This window comes from Panthera uncia, chromosome C2 (assembly GCF_023721935.1).
Source record: "Panthera uncia isolate 11264 chromosome C2, Puncia_PCG_1.0, whole genome shotgun sequence".
Lineage (NCBI taxonomy): Eukaryota > Metazoa > Chordata > Mammalia > Carnivora > Felidae > Panthera > Panthera uncia.
Genome location: NC_064810.1, coordinates 2,011,834 through 2,025,668, shown reverse-complemented (window position 1 = coordinate 2,025,668; position 13,835 = coordinate 2,011,834). Strand labels below are relative to the sequence as shown.

Genomic DNA, 13,835 nt, shown 5'->3' with positions numbered 1-13,835 from the left:
CAGAGGGAGGACGAGGGGGGAGGGAGCACAGTGGGGGAGGACAGTAGGGGAGAACAATGGGGGGAGTTCAATGGGGGGAGGACAGTGGGGGAGGGAGCACAGTGGGGGGGATGGGGGGAGGGAAGGTAGTGGGGAAGGGAGGGCAGGGGGCAGGAACACAGTAGGAAGGAGGACGGGGAGGGAGCACACAGGAGGGAAGGAGGGCCCTGGACCGGTCTCGGCTTGCACACCCCAGGGCCCAGATCAGGGTGCAGGGCCTTTGCTGCAGTGTCCAGCCCGGCCCGGTCATACAGGGAGCTGGCTGGCAGGATGTGACAGGACACCCGCATGTCAGAGCTTCTGTTCGTGTGTGTTATGGGGGCCCAGGGTCCTCCCCAGCACCTCCCAGCAGGGACCGTGGCAGGAGAACCCCCCCCCCCCCCAGCTCAGCTTCTGGACACGGAAGGCAGGCTGACAGCACGGGAGGCCCCTGGATTGTCAGCCTACAGCACCCCCGGGCCCTGGGGCTCGGAATCCAGCCCCCCGTGTCGGGAGCTGGGCTGCCCCTGCCCCCCCTCACAGTTGCCCCCAGCTGCCTGCCTCGCCCCGGTTCCGGCAGGACCCCCCTGGATTCACCGAGAGGGGGGACCCTCGCTGGGAGAGTGGGAGTGAGCAGACCCGATGCTGGGGAAGGAGAGGGCTGGGGCGGGCTGTGCCAGGGCCAGAGAACGCTCAGGAATGCAGCGGTGGCCCGCGGGCTGGGGTGTGGGTCCTGACGGGCCAGGGGCCGTCAGGGTGGACTCCTTCTCTAAGGATAGAATTATCTCAGATTAAATCAGGAGAGCCGCCTTCTGTTTGGGAAAGCTGGGCGTGGAGGGGGGTGAAAACCAGATGTGCGTCTGGGGGTTCCTCAGCACTGCCCGGAGTCAGCCTGCTGGCTTCTGCCCCTGACCAGCTCCTGGGGCCTTCTCTCGAGGAGTCCGGGCCTGAACGGCCATTCCAAAGCCACGGCTGCCCTCCCCCGGGTCGAACAGAATGGCCGCAGTGGCCACGGTCGGTCGTAGGAAGCATCCGAGCGGCAGGGGCCCGTTCGCGGAGCCTAGTTCCAGCCTCCTCGCCTCACAGGAGGGGAAACCGAGGTGCAGGGAGAAGTGACGTGCTCAGGTCACACGGGCAGCTGACCCTGCTCTGTCCCCTGCCCTAGTGATGGGCCACCCTGTTTGCTGGCCTTGGCTCCGCCTCCCCATGGGTTTCACCGCACCTGCTATGCGCAGGTGGGCAGCGTCGCGGGATTCCCGAAGGCTCGCGTGTCTGGCGGGGCCTCTGCCCACAGCACCGCCAGGCACCCACCGGCCAGGCTCCGAGAGCAACGGGACGGGCAGCTTCTGGGCCCCACACGGAGGGTCAGACAGGCAGCGGGCTGAGCTGAGTGGGAGGGAGGCCCCCAACCCTGAGCTAGGGCATCCCCCAGCCTGGACCTGTTAACCGGGAACCCCTCACCTATGCCACAGCCAGCCGTGGGCAGGGGCCCCAGCGCGGATGGGGACAGGAAGCGCCCCCCCCCCCGCCTCCCACAGGAAGGCGACGACGGAGGGCACAGGTTCTGACTCTCGGGCCACTGACCTCTAACGTGGCTACTTCTCTGTGCTGGGCCGTCCCATGTGCCTCTACACATTAAAGGCCAGTGGCAACACCAAGTGTGACGACCAAAACTGCCACCAGACCGTGTCCAGCGTCCCCTGGGGGACAGACCTTTCCTGGGTGAAAACCAATGGGACAGGGGCAGGGTCCCTAGGCTGGCAGTAAGGTTTTGTTTTAATGTTTATTTTTGAGAGAGAGAGATTGCAAATGGGGGAGGGGCAGAGAGAGAGGGAGACACAAAATCCGAAGCGGGCTCCAGGCTCTGAGCTGTCTGCACAGAGCCCGACACCAGGCGCGGGGCTCGAACCCACGAACCGCGAGATCGTGACCCGAGCCGAAGTCAGATGCTTAACCGGCTGAGCCCTGCAGGCACCCCTGAGGCCGACAGTAAGGACGAGTCGAGCTGAGTGTGCAGGTGACTGTCACGCTGACCAAAACCACTGGACACAGACACCACTTTCCATCTTGTTATTCTTATAAATCAGGTTTCCAGAAAGATGTAAAAACACTGGCCTTCGGCCTGTTCACAGTGCAGCGTAAGGAGTGGACAGTGACGTCCAGGCCGAAGGGCAAGGGGTCACTGTGCACCCTCCCAGGCCCGAGGGAGTGGGGGGGTCCTCCTGGCATCCCTTGGGAGTCCCGGCTCCAGGCAGACCCACAAACAGGCGGTGGTGGGAGAGCGGCTGGGGGTCTGGGCAGCTGGCCCCCCTTGCCCCCCCCAGGGAGAAGCCCGCTCGGACAGGGGAGCGCTGGAAACAGACCCCGTTCCGTCCCGTCTGGGTGGGCGCCCAGTGACCAGGGTCTGCTGCGGACGGGCGGGCTGCAGGAGGTGCAGGACCCTCAGCCTGGACTCGGGGGGCCCCCGGGGAGGGCGGCTGTGCCGGCACCCCTGCCCGAGGCCATAGGCGGGCTCCGCAGCCCCTGCCTGCACCCAAGTGGTCCTTCTGCTTTTTGCTCTGGATGCCAGTCGGCGACCTTCTCGTCCCCCTTTGGGAACACGCCTCTCCTGATGCTTTCGGGTAAAGTCTGGGTGCAGTCCGCGGCACGCTGTGACAGCCAGGCAAGGAGTTTTGGGTACAAACACAGACAGTGAACACTTCTTGTAACGGACTGGGCTCAGCATTCCCACTGAGCCTGGTCCTTGTTTTTGCCATCACGCCCGCCACCAGTGCTGAATGACCGCGGGCGGGACACCGCCTTTCCCAGGGGCGTGCACACCAGGGTTAGTGGGCAGCCGGCTGTGCAGAACCTTCCAGAAACGTCAGCTGCTAGATTCAGTGGTGGCAACAACATGGAAACCACGCGGCGAGGGTCGAGGCCACGGGCCGCACACCCCTGGGTGGACTTGGGCCACCGCGCCTCTCCCGTCCCCCGCTGGGCCTCGTGGGCTCCACGGCAGCCGTGCAGGTCCCGGGGGAAGCCGGGGGTGACAGGTGCGGAGGGTGGCATGGAATTAGTGCCACATTTTGAACGGCTGCCACTCTGCGGGGAGAGCGCCCCCTCCGTGCGCGTCACGGCACCAAGTTGAAGGACCTCGATGGCCACGCAGTGAAGCCCGTGTCCACTGGAAACACGGGTCCCCAGTCCTGCCTGAGCAAGTTTCTGCGTTCTGCTCTTTCCCCTGCTTCTGTCACGATGGCCCCAGCAGCACATTGTCTTCTCGAAAAAACTCCACTGTGCCTTTTTAGGAGGGACATCCAGCTTTTGACTAAAACAAACAAGGTCAGGTTTTCTCCCCGGTGAAGATCCCAGAGGAAAAGGAGCTCCCAGGGACCTTCCAGTGTTGACCGGTTCCTGCATTCTGGACACACTCACACACGCACAGACACACGTACTCACACACACACGCACACGCAGCTCAGGGTGCAGGAGGGGAGGGGGCCCCGCACGTGTGCCTCTCCCAACAGCCCTGCGTGACCTCCAGCCGGCAGGGGAGGTCCTGGAGGAGACCCAGCTCGCCTCACTCCTTCCTAAAAGAGCCACCCTTCCTCTGGTCTCAGAAAGCCCCCATCCCCCAAAACCCCCACGCGTTTTTGGGATTGAGAAGGGTTCCGTGGGCTCCGGGGGGCTGGGGCGGGGGGAGGAGCCATCACGAGGCCCCTTCCTCCTGCATTTGGCAGCAAAGGCGGGGAGCCCGCTCACTTGGGGGCATGTGCGTTCGGAGCTGTTGGCCCTTGTGAGAGGTCCTCGTTCCAGGATCCGGGCGGCACCTGGAACATTCTCCCTGGGATCAGGCACGGTCCTACGTGTCCCTTCCAGGCCAGAGAGCCCCCGTGTCCGTGAAGCCCCCTTGTTAATGGCACCGATGGGGGCAGACGGTCCCCTCTTGGCCACCAGAGTCAACTCCCAAGCTGCCATCCGCCGTCCCTCCTGGTGGGATCTCACAGAAACCCTGTCCACGCTCCGGGTGGTGAGTTCTCATCAGACACGGTCTTGGAAAGAAACAGAAGGGAGGGCGTCACGGAGCACTGTGACTGCTTCCCTCCTCTCGGGGGCAGGCGGCTGCTTTCTCAGGACATAGGATGGTGGAAACGAAGGACCGGAAACTCGGAAAACCCACAGTGTCCTTTGCCTGACGGGCGGGCCCTGGTGTTTTGGCAAGTTGTGTTCTGCAGTTGTCTGAAACTGGCTTGCGTGGCCTCAGGAGCACCGGTGTGACCAGGCTCAGCCCGGCCCAGCCTCCCCAGGACAAGCGTGGCTCACAGGGGTGCAGACGGGGCTCAGAGAGGGGTGGCCGTCTGCCGAAAGTGTCCAGTGCGGGCCAGCCCGCCTACGAGCCCCACTGCCCTTTGCAGCCCGAGGCACCTGCCACTTGGGAAACTGGAGGCTCTTGTGTGTGGACGCTTTTCCCAAACTGGGTGGGAATCACTCGACCTTTGCTCCTGGGACAGCGGGCCGCCTGCTTCTACCAGGAGACCCGGAGTAACTGTTCTGTGACGAAGGGCTTAGCGTCCGGACTCCCTTGAGACCCCCGTGGGGGTGGGGTGGGAAGGGTAGGGAGGAGGGGGCCCAGGGAGAAGGGATGAAGTTTGGCAGACGTGCCTGGGGGTCATCATCAGAGGCTCACTGCTTTCGTGAATGTCTGGAGAATTCTGTAACCCAAGGTCAGTCAGCAAGCGTATACAAGGATAGGATTGCATGCCGAAGGGGAAAGAGTGACACGCCTTCTCTAGGGGCTCATCGTGTTTCTGAAAATGTCCACATCAAGCTCCCCGTCATCGAGGATAGCTCGTGCCAGAGGCCAACACTGACAAAGCCACCGCCCAGCCATCCGCTCACGTGAACCTGCACCTGCTGTCCACGGGCCCCCTTCCCTCTTGGCAAACTCACCGAAGAGAACGTCTGCTCTGGCCTTGCAGCCCAGCTCCTGTTGGAACAAACCGGAAACACTCAGGGCAGGTAGCAGGGGTAGAGAGGCGTTGCTCTAGAGTCCCCAGTGGCCCTGGGTGCCACGCACAGCAGGGACAGACTCACAGAGGAGGGTCCCTCGGGCCACCTGGTTTTCCGGGAAGATGCTTTGTAAGAGGTCTGTGCTCCGGACTCAAGGCGCCTCTCCAGGGCCTGGCCAGATCGGCAGTGGGCCATGGGCCGTGGGAAGTGTTTCTGGGATGAAGGCATTGGCAACAAACCAGAAACTCCAGCAGCACATGCAGACTTGCATCAGGGAACCAGCGCTCCCCGTGCCCCGACCCTCCCGGAAGACCCGGGAGATCCCCAACTCTGTCAGTATCTTGGGGGATGCCCGCCAGGCCGAGCTGGGGAGACGTCTCTTCCCTGTGCCCCCCGCTCAGGGCCTTCCCTACTGACCCTGGTTGACATGGTTGTGACCGTGTTCATGTTCTGGGCTTTCCTGCCTCTTCTGTGAATTCTGCTGCTTTGTTTTGTAGGGTCAACACCCAGCCTTTCTCAATCTTTCTAAACCCCTTTGAGTTTGGCCAGAGTTCAACAGCCTCGTCAGGACCAAAGGCGGCTTGGCCTCCATAGAAAAGGACTCCGTCCTGACGTCTAAATTCAGAAGCTGGCACTCCCACCCCACACTGGGAGAAAGCCTCACAAGGCGCCCTCGGCTCGGCTGTGTCAGAACTATGGAGCCCACGACATCAGGGGCCACGCCCAGGACCCACGTCCCAGAGTTGGGGGAGCCGCTAGAACTCGTGAGCGTGAACGCTATTAAAGCCGCACTTCGCAGGAAAGCAACATCTTGTGGAACTTTTAACGGGTACCTGCGTGGATCCCGCGGGGGGCACCTGCTTCGGCACACCCAGCCTGTAGCCACGGCCACGGCCACGACCACGCCCAGCACGATGAGGGCGCTGAGGACCACCCCTTGTTTCTTCGGGGCATCGGCTTGGCTCTCGGTGATGCCATATTCAGTTCCGGTGACCGTTTCTACGGGAGAGGAAAATAACACAAGACTGAAAGGGTGGGGAGGAAAGGGGAGGGACCCCTTCCATCCTGAGCAGGAGAGAACCGGGGGAGGCACCGAGGCCTCAGAACTTCCCTGGCTTTGCTTTGTGATGTTTAAAATCTGCGGCTCTTCCGGGGTGGGGGGGGGGGGGGGGGTGGGGGTGGAACTCCACCTTTTCGCGACCTGGAACCCCAGCCCTTTCTAGCTGCCGCCACCTGGGCAGGGCATGGTGGGAAGCACAGAGTCCTCCTGGCTTTCAAAAAAATGTTTACTGTGATTTAATGTATCATTTTATTTTTATTTTTATTATTATTATTTAGTTTTATAGACAGATTTAAAAAAAGAAAGGCAAAAGTCACATAAGGCAGTGAACAGAGCAGCAGCATTTTGTACGTTTCCAGTGGGGCACGGCCATCGCCACCGTCTGGGTGCAGAGCTTCTGCGTCGCTCCCGGAGACGCCGTCTCCATCGGCAGCCACTGCCCTTCCCCTGCCCCCGCCCCCACTCATGGACTTTCTGTCTCTAAGGATTGACCTATTCTGGACGTTTCATAGAAACGTGGTCACACGGCGTGTGTGCTTTCTGGCTCCTCACTGGCCACGGCGTTCTCCAGCTCCATCCGCGTGGCAGTGAGTATCAGCGCCTGGACGGAAGTGTTAATCCGTTCGCTGCTCGTTGTGAGTAATGCTGCTGTGAACATTCACGTACATGTGAGTCCATCTGCAATTCTGCCGGGTGTACAACCCAGGAGCGGAATTGCTGGGTCACATGGAGACGCTACGACGACCTTCAGAGGCACCGCCAGGCTGTTTTCCAAAGTGGCTGCACCATTTTGCGTCCCCACCCCCCCACCCCCCACAGTGCATGAAGGGTTCATCCCTCCTCTCTTAACGTGATTGCTTAGCCCCTTGGAAAGTGGCTCTCCCGGGCACACGAGGAAGGGAAGCTTGTGATAAATGCCCCGTACGTCTCCAAAATGGGAGAAACCACTCAGTGGCTAGGCCTTGAATGCACCTTGGAATCATCTGGAAGCCTTTAAACGTGTCCTGGTGCCCGGCTAGCCCAGGGGAGCAAATCCAATGGGTCGGGGCTTGGGGACTTTTACGGGCTTCCCAGCCATCCCACAGCACAGGAGCCGAGACCACAGCCCTAAGAGAACCTTCTGGTTCCCCTTTCACCTGCTGCCGGGGCCGCCTTGCCGGGGAGACCACTGCTGGGAGGCGGCCATCAGAGGCAGGCTTTTTGGTACAGCCCTCGTCTTGGTTCATTTGGGCAGAGAGGCCAGGACCACTGGGTCACGAGGCCGTGCCTTGACTTCAGGGAGGAGGATGTCGGGCCCGCAAGGATTCCTGAGGGTCAGGGCCAGTCTCACAGCATGTGACCCACGCGGGCTCACGGGCCCACACTCAGGGGCTTGTGCTCGGCGTGACTGCTGCCACGGCCCCCTGGGACTCTCATAAGGCCCGAACCAGGAGCTGTGCTTTCTCTCCAACCTGTGCGGGGCCCTGTAGGGCACGGGCAGGCCCACAGAGTCCATCCATCCTGGAGCTCTTCCGCCTCCACCCAGGGGACCTGTCATCTCAACACTAGTGACAGGGACGCAGAATGAGAGAGCCCGTGGCCTCTGTGGAGTCGCCTGCCTGCACCCCTCCCACGGGGAAGCCCCGAGCCCGCAGCCAGGCCAGCTGTCGGCGGCTGGAACCCCAGCATGGGCGCTCTGGCCCTCTAAGCGGCAGAGGCTCAGCCATGCCTTCAACCCTGATGCCGCCGCTGCCCGGTCCTACACAACCTTCCAGGCCTCAGCCCCTCGTCTGTGAAGTGAGTCACCAAACCTGAGCTTGAGAGCGAAGATTAAGTGAAACCACTTAAGCACTGAGCGCCCGGCCCCATTCCTGCCCTCGGCAGCCGTGGTGAATTTCGTCGTCGAGTGCTGCCTGTCACCTCCTCCCCCTTCCTTCCAGCTTCCGGAAGCCACTGCCCAGGCACCTTGCAGGGGCTCGGTCTTCTGGCTCAGAGGACCTCCTGAGTCACCGCAGGCCCACAGTCTTGGGTCGGTGTCAGGGAACAGACCCCGGGGGACCTTACCTGCCTGAGTGCTGATCGTCGTCAGGTTTTGGTGCAAGAGCACGTTCTCTATGCAGCAGCCGACGTTCACGCTGGGGGTCTGCCGGATCGTCAGGACACTGACCACGTCGTACAAGCCCTGCGCATTCAAGGAGACCGTGTTGTTCTGCAAGGTCTCGTTCAGCAGGCTGTTGTCCGTCCTGTTGATCCAGTACACGTTAGGCCTCGGGTAGCCATTCACGGACGTGCACGTGAACGTCAGCTCCTCGTTCTCGGAGGGGCCGCTTGGGGCCCTGACCACGGGCATGCTGTAGTTGGCTGCAGGAGGGAGATGGGTGGTGAGGGAGGCAGGTTCTGAAGGTCAGAAACAGAGGGGCACACGGTTGGTGCCCAGGGCCAGGGTAGAGGGGAGGTGGCCCAGCGTGCCCTGACCGCGGGGGAGAGGCAGGACTGGGGCTGCGGGCCGGGCAGCCCGCACACACCGCCGCCCCCCAGCAGGGCTGCTGGGCCCGCACCCCCTCCCCCATGTGAGCAGGCGGGGTGCGTGTGGATCTCCGGTGACACGGGAGGCTCGCAGGCCTTCCGGAGGGGACAGGGTCCGGGGTCCTTGGTCGACTTTAATTTTCTTCCTAAACTCGGATCTCCCTTGGTGCGTCACAGCATTCTCCCCTAATTTCATTAAGAACACCTAGTTGGACTTGAGATGCAGAATTTAAGGCCCAGACAGCAAGGTTAGGAGTTCTTCTGTGACACCAGGTGACCTCAGGCTACGGAAAACTTCCCACGAGCTGAATGAGTTTTCAACCAGTTCAGCTTCCCGCTCGGTTGGACAGAAACCCGCCGGCAGAGACTAGGGCGTTCTTTACGGAAGAAACAGGTGAATGAGCCCGAGAATGGGCCTCGTTAATACTTTCTCTGGGACGCAAGGCTGGGGTGGGGTCTGTCCCGTCAGCTTCCACGGTCTTACCTGCCACGTGTAACGTCACCACAACATCCAGAATCTTTTCTAACTCCAGGGATTTCCTAAACACCAGGCAGTTGAACCTCTGTTCGTCCTGGGGGGTGATGTTGTGCAGATGGAGAGAGAAGTCACCCCGCTTCATGCTCTCCAGCGACAGCCGGGCCCTGTCCCTGTAGCGGTTGTCCTCGTGGCCCGCGGAGCTGTTCCCGGAGAGGTAGTAGGTGACCACGGTCTTCGGTGTGCCGACGACACTGGTTTGCCAGTACACATAAAGGTCATTTAAATCAAAACTGTGTCTTTCGGGGAAAATGCAGCTGAGCTCCACGTCGCTGCCCACCAGCGCCCTGACTTCTTTCTCTTGAACATCTGCTGTGGTTCAGAAAGCACGAAATTTACTTGCTACGGTTGATTCCTAGCCCGCGAAGTTCTCTAACTAGGGGGAGGGAGGCTTTTGGGTAGCAAGGGTCAATCAGACACCTATTCTGACTCATTTCAGTAGAAATGTTAATGCATTAATCAAACAGACATAGGAATGTGCTGGCATGTTTAAAATTCAAACAGTTTTGGAAAGCACTATATTCTCCGGCGTGGATTTCCGCCCCGGTGGGAGAGGCCGGCATCGGGAGGAGTCAGGGGAGGGGCAGGCACCCAGGACAGCTCTGCACGGTTTGGGCCACCTCTTGGGTGTTTATAATTAACTCAAAGTAAAAAGTTTTTTTTTTTTTTTTAATTAGGACATTTACAAGAAAGCAGTTACTCAGCAACAGCATTGTATTAAAACGCTGCTCTCAGGGCATCAGAAAGGCCCACGTGCCGAGTCTAGAGCTGCCGCACCACCGGTGCGGCCACGGCAATGCCCGTGTCCCCTGTCCTGCCACCCTCGGGGTTGGAAGGCTCCGCAAGGTCTCAGCCTCGGCTGTGGTGCCAGATCCCTGTTCCTTGCTCTTCTGGAAGGTGGTGGCTCTGGAGGCTCCCCGGGGCTGACTGGGGCAAAGGGGTCAAGAGAAGTGGGAAGCCCCAGCTCATCTGGAACGCGGAGGGACGGAAACGACTGTCGCTAAACACGAACTAAGACAAGAACTGCAGGGGCTGCACAAGAGGCCCCTTCGTGGCCTTGAATCTGCACGTTCCCCTTGGCCCCGAGCCCCGCTTTCCTGTAGGGCCCCCTGCAAAGGCCAGAAGGGCCGCAGTGAGGTGGCACCCGCATCCGCAGCCCCGGCAGGAGCCTCTCTGAACTTACTGGCTTGCAGGGCGCTGAACAGGAGCAGGAACATTCCAGCGCTGGAAAGAAACGACCGGAAAGGCAGGTGAGTTCCCGCTCCTCCCCAACCTCGTGGGCAGCGGTGCTCATGCCCACAGAGGAATGTGAACACACCCACAGCCCAGCCCGTCGGACGTGCCCTCCCCCCACGCACAGCAAGTCCGGAGCCACCAGCCAGCTCACAGGGTGGAGGGAGCCACCCCCCAAGCCACTGCCTTCAACCCTGTGCCCACCTGGCCTTTGCCAGGGATGGATTCCGAGACTACATGAAATCAGAAAAATACACTCTCAGGGACACCTGGGTGGCTAGGTCAGTTAAGTGTCTGACTTCGGCTCAGGTCACTATCTTGCGGTTTGTGAGTTCGAGCCCCGCGTCGGGCTCACTGCTGTCAGCGCAGAGCCTGGAGCCTGCTTCCGATCCTGTGCCCCCCTCTCTCTCTTTGCCCCCCCCCCCACTTGTGCTCTCTCTCTCTCTCTCTCTCAAAAGTAAATAAATCTTAAACAAAAAAGAAAGAAAAAAGGAGAATACGCTTTCAGGGTGTTTCTAGTCAGAGCTACACTTAGGTTTGGGGAGACAGAGAGGCTGTAACACGCCCCGCGGCAGGGTCGACTGAGCGCAGGGCGGCATTCTGAAAGGACACGATTGCTGAAGCTGCATCTGGTGGCTCTTCCAGAGCAGGTAGGTGGCTCAGCTGCCCGGGGCCAGCAAACCCCTCTGGGGACTTCCGAGGCTCTTCGACCCAGACCTTCGACCCCAGGGACTCCACACCGTGTGCAGCTCAGCCCAGCCACCCCCTCCTGAAGGCCTCCCAGGCTTCGGTGTCCGCTGAGCTCTGGACCCAGAGAAACCCCTGCCTCGCCCGCCACAGCCGTCATCTGAATGTGCACAGACGCGTGTCCCTTGCCGAGTAAACTCAGGTCTGCATGGCTGTCCGGCCGAGCTGGGCCCAGGCCACCAGGGGCTCCCTCACGCCAGAGGCCACAGCCTGCAGACAGGCCTGTCGTCTCTCCTGTCTCTGTTGGGGCCACCATTGCTGCTCGCGGGGACAGCTCCCATAACCGCCACCTGCAGCCCCCTTCCCTGGAGCCAGAGCAACCTTCCAAAACACAAGAGCTGCGAACACCCTGGTGGCTCCCGTGGTGCCCATCAGACCCCCTTCTGCACTGAGGATCCAGGGAGCATACACCTGCTGGGCCTCCTCTGGTTATCTGGGGGCAACCTGGGTCACAAGCACTGGCTCTGGGGAGGGAGCTGGGTCGGCCTGCTTCCTGGGTGCGCCCTGGGCCCCCTGCTGGCCCACCTGGTCCCCAGCCTACACCCCAGACTCTGGGGTGTGGGTGACCATGAGGACGTATTTTCTTCGCTTGAGAAAATGGTTGTAACTACCTGCATTTATAACTGGGGACACCCGGTGGCAGCCAGCTTATCAAGGCGGGCACGCCCCCGACCTGACCTGAAGGGGGCGCTCTGGCCAAAAGCGGAGAGCAAGGCAGAGTCCTCCAGCTCTCCCGCCGGCACCGCGAGCGGTGAGCTGAGCCGGGGTGCCAGCTTCGCACCTCCTCCGGGTTGGTTCTGCCGACGGGAGGACATGTCACCCAACAGTGGGCACCAGCTGGCCTTGGAGGGAGTGGCCACGGCACTGCGAGGTCGCGCCCCACCGCTGGGCAGTCCGTGCCCTCGTCCCCTTAGTGCGGCGCGCGGCTGCTCTCCTTTAGCTTTCGCTCTCGCCCTCTCGCGGCGGGCACCCGCCCCCAGGCACACCCACGCGCCGCCGTCGGCCCCCCACAGCGCGCCCCGCCGCTGGGCGGAGGCCACCCTCCTGCAGGTAGGGCTCTGGGCGCAGCGGCGCTCCCAGCGGCCGGCCCTGCCCGCGGATCCGGCCGGCGCCGCCAGGTGGGCGGGGGGGGGGGGGTCCTACCCGGCCCCCTGGGGATCCTGCTCCCTGCTCCAGCTTCTCTTCTTCCGGTGCACCCGCAGGACCCGTCCTCCCCGCCCCCGCACGCTCACCTTGTCAGCCGCATGGTGGGGGCGGGACCTCGGGCCGCCGGAGCCGTCGGAGCGAGAAAGACCTCGGGCCGCGGGAGGCGTCGGAGCGCGGGAGCCCAGGTCTCACTGCGCGCCTCCGCCGCTCTGCGCGCTAAGTGAATCGCAAGAGCTGACTTTCCCCGGCGCCCGCCCGGGGCCTCGCCCCTGTTCCCACCCCCTGCCCAGTCCCTCCCACGCCCTTGGCCGCAGGCGGGGCTCGGAAAAACGGAAGCTCAGTCACAGGCTCCACAAAGTTAAGCCCTCCCCGGCCGCTGGGCGCCGAGTTGGGAGGGTGGTGCGTGGTCCCGGGGAGGAGGGCGGCCGAGGGCTCTGCGGGAGGCTGGCGGGGCTGGCGGGGCCGTGGGAGGCTAAGTGCTGCCCCCCGGTGTCGCGCAGAACGCCCGCGCCCCGATGGGGAGGCAGAGGCCGGCCTTTGGAGGTGAGGGCCAACGAGGAGGGGTCCCCTGAGCCCAGCCACCTCCAGCAGCCCGTCCTCCGTTCACCAAAGATGTAGCGCACACCCACCGCGGGCCAGGTCCTTTGTGAGCGCCAAGGACCGACTGTTAAAACCAGACAGGCCGTCCCGGGAAAGTGAACATTCCCGGGGAAACAAGGGAGGAAGCGGGGCCCGGGAGACTGGGGCTGACCTCCGGGGAGGGCGGCCAGGGAGGGGCGGAGCCTGCAGGTGAGACCCGCGGCCAGGCAGGGGCGGGGCCGGCAGTCCCGAAGCTCTGGGGCTGCACCCCTTCCGGGCCTCTGGGAAATTGGGTGGAGGGCGTACCCAGGCCAAGCGGGGCCGCCCTCCGTTTTAGCCGGGGAGCCAGGGCCAGGGGGCCAGGCCAGGGCTCCATTCACGTGTCCGGAGAGGGGCCGGGCCGTCCGAACTCGGCGTGTGGCGGCGTCGTGAAGGGGGCGGGAGATGGGGGCCCGCAGGAAAGGTAAGATACGGCTGGGAGAGCAGGGTGTGGGCGTGAATCAAATCCTAGAGAGGTCTCAGGACGCTTCCTATTCCCGGAACCAGAACGCCAGGGCCATATTCTGCGCGCAGCCGGGCACGCTTGGGGGAAGGGCACCGGCTCAGACCCAGCGGGTCCGCAAGGGGACATGACGCGGGTGGCCTTGCTGCCCCTTGGGTTGGCAGCGACTGGCAGCGGAGGGCCCGCGGGTGAGGAGCGAGAGCGCCGGGTGGGAGCAACTCCACCTCCCGGCCCTCGCGGGTCCAGCCCCGCCCACAAGCGCCGGGGTTCCCTCTGATTGGGCGGGGAACGGGCTACGCTGCACTGATTGGCCAACGCCTGGGTGGCGCTCCACCTCCGGAAGCTCCCCGGGGAGCCCATTCCGCGGGTCTGGTTGCCCCACCCCCACCCCCAGTGCGATCGCCGCCGGAGTCGCTGGCGAGGGCAAGGAAGGTGCCCAGTCGGTTGGGCCCCGGAAACGCAGGCCCTCGATGCAGCCCGGGCAGTGCCCCACGGCAGCGGGGAGGCGGGAGGGAGGG

The 13,835-nt window shown here is 62.7% G+C and overlaps 1 protein-coding gene across 2 annotated transcripts; it reads right to left on the bottom strand.

Annotated features, from left to right (window-relative positions):
- Positions 1-3,963: 3,963 nt before the first annotated feature.
- ICOSLG (inducible T cell costimulator ligand) lies at positions 3,964-12,475 on the bottom strand. Of its 2 annotated transcripts, XM_049627749.1 has the most exons (7): positions 12,323-12,474; positions 10,294-10,334; positions 9,060-9,422; positions 8,114-8,410; positions 5,844-6,009; positions 4,951-4,987; positions 3,964-4,052 (listed from the first exon to the last, which is right to left on the bottom strand). In XM_049627749.1, the coding sequence occupies exons 1-7, from the start codon at positions 12,334-12,336 to the stop codon at positions 4,002-4,004; spliced, it is 969 nt and encodes a 322-aa protein (XP_049483706.1). In that variant the 5' UTR covers positions 12,337-12,474; the 3' UTR covers positions 3,964-4,001. The 2 variants fall into 2 exon arrangements, with proteins under 2 accessions (XP_049483706.1, XP_049483705.1); XM_049627748.1 differs by lacking the exons at positions 3,964-4,052; positions 4,951-4,987; positions 5,844-6,009 and having other exon boundaries at positions 6,176-8,410; positions 12,323-12,475.
- Between the last annotated feature and the right edge of the window lie 1,360 nt (positions 12,476-13,835).

What these genes read in the sequence shown, in the direction of transcription:
- ICOSLG (XM_049627748.1), bottom strand. An exon ending in GTTCAGCGCCCTGCAAGCCA is followed by an intron (nt 9,423 to 10,293) that starts GTAAGTTCAGAG and finishes TCTGAACCACAG; the next exon opens with CAGATGTTCAAGAGAAAGAA. An exon ending in GGTGACGTTACACGTGGCAG is followed by an intron (nt 8,411 to 9,059) that starts GTAAGACCGTGG and finishes TCCCTCCTGCAG; the next exon opens with CCAACTACAGCATGCCCGTG.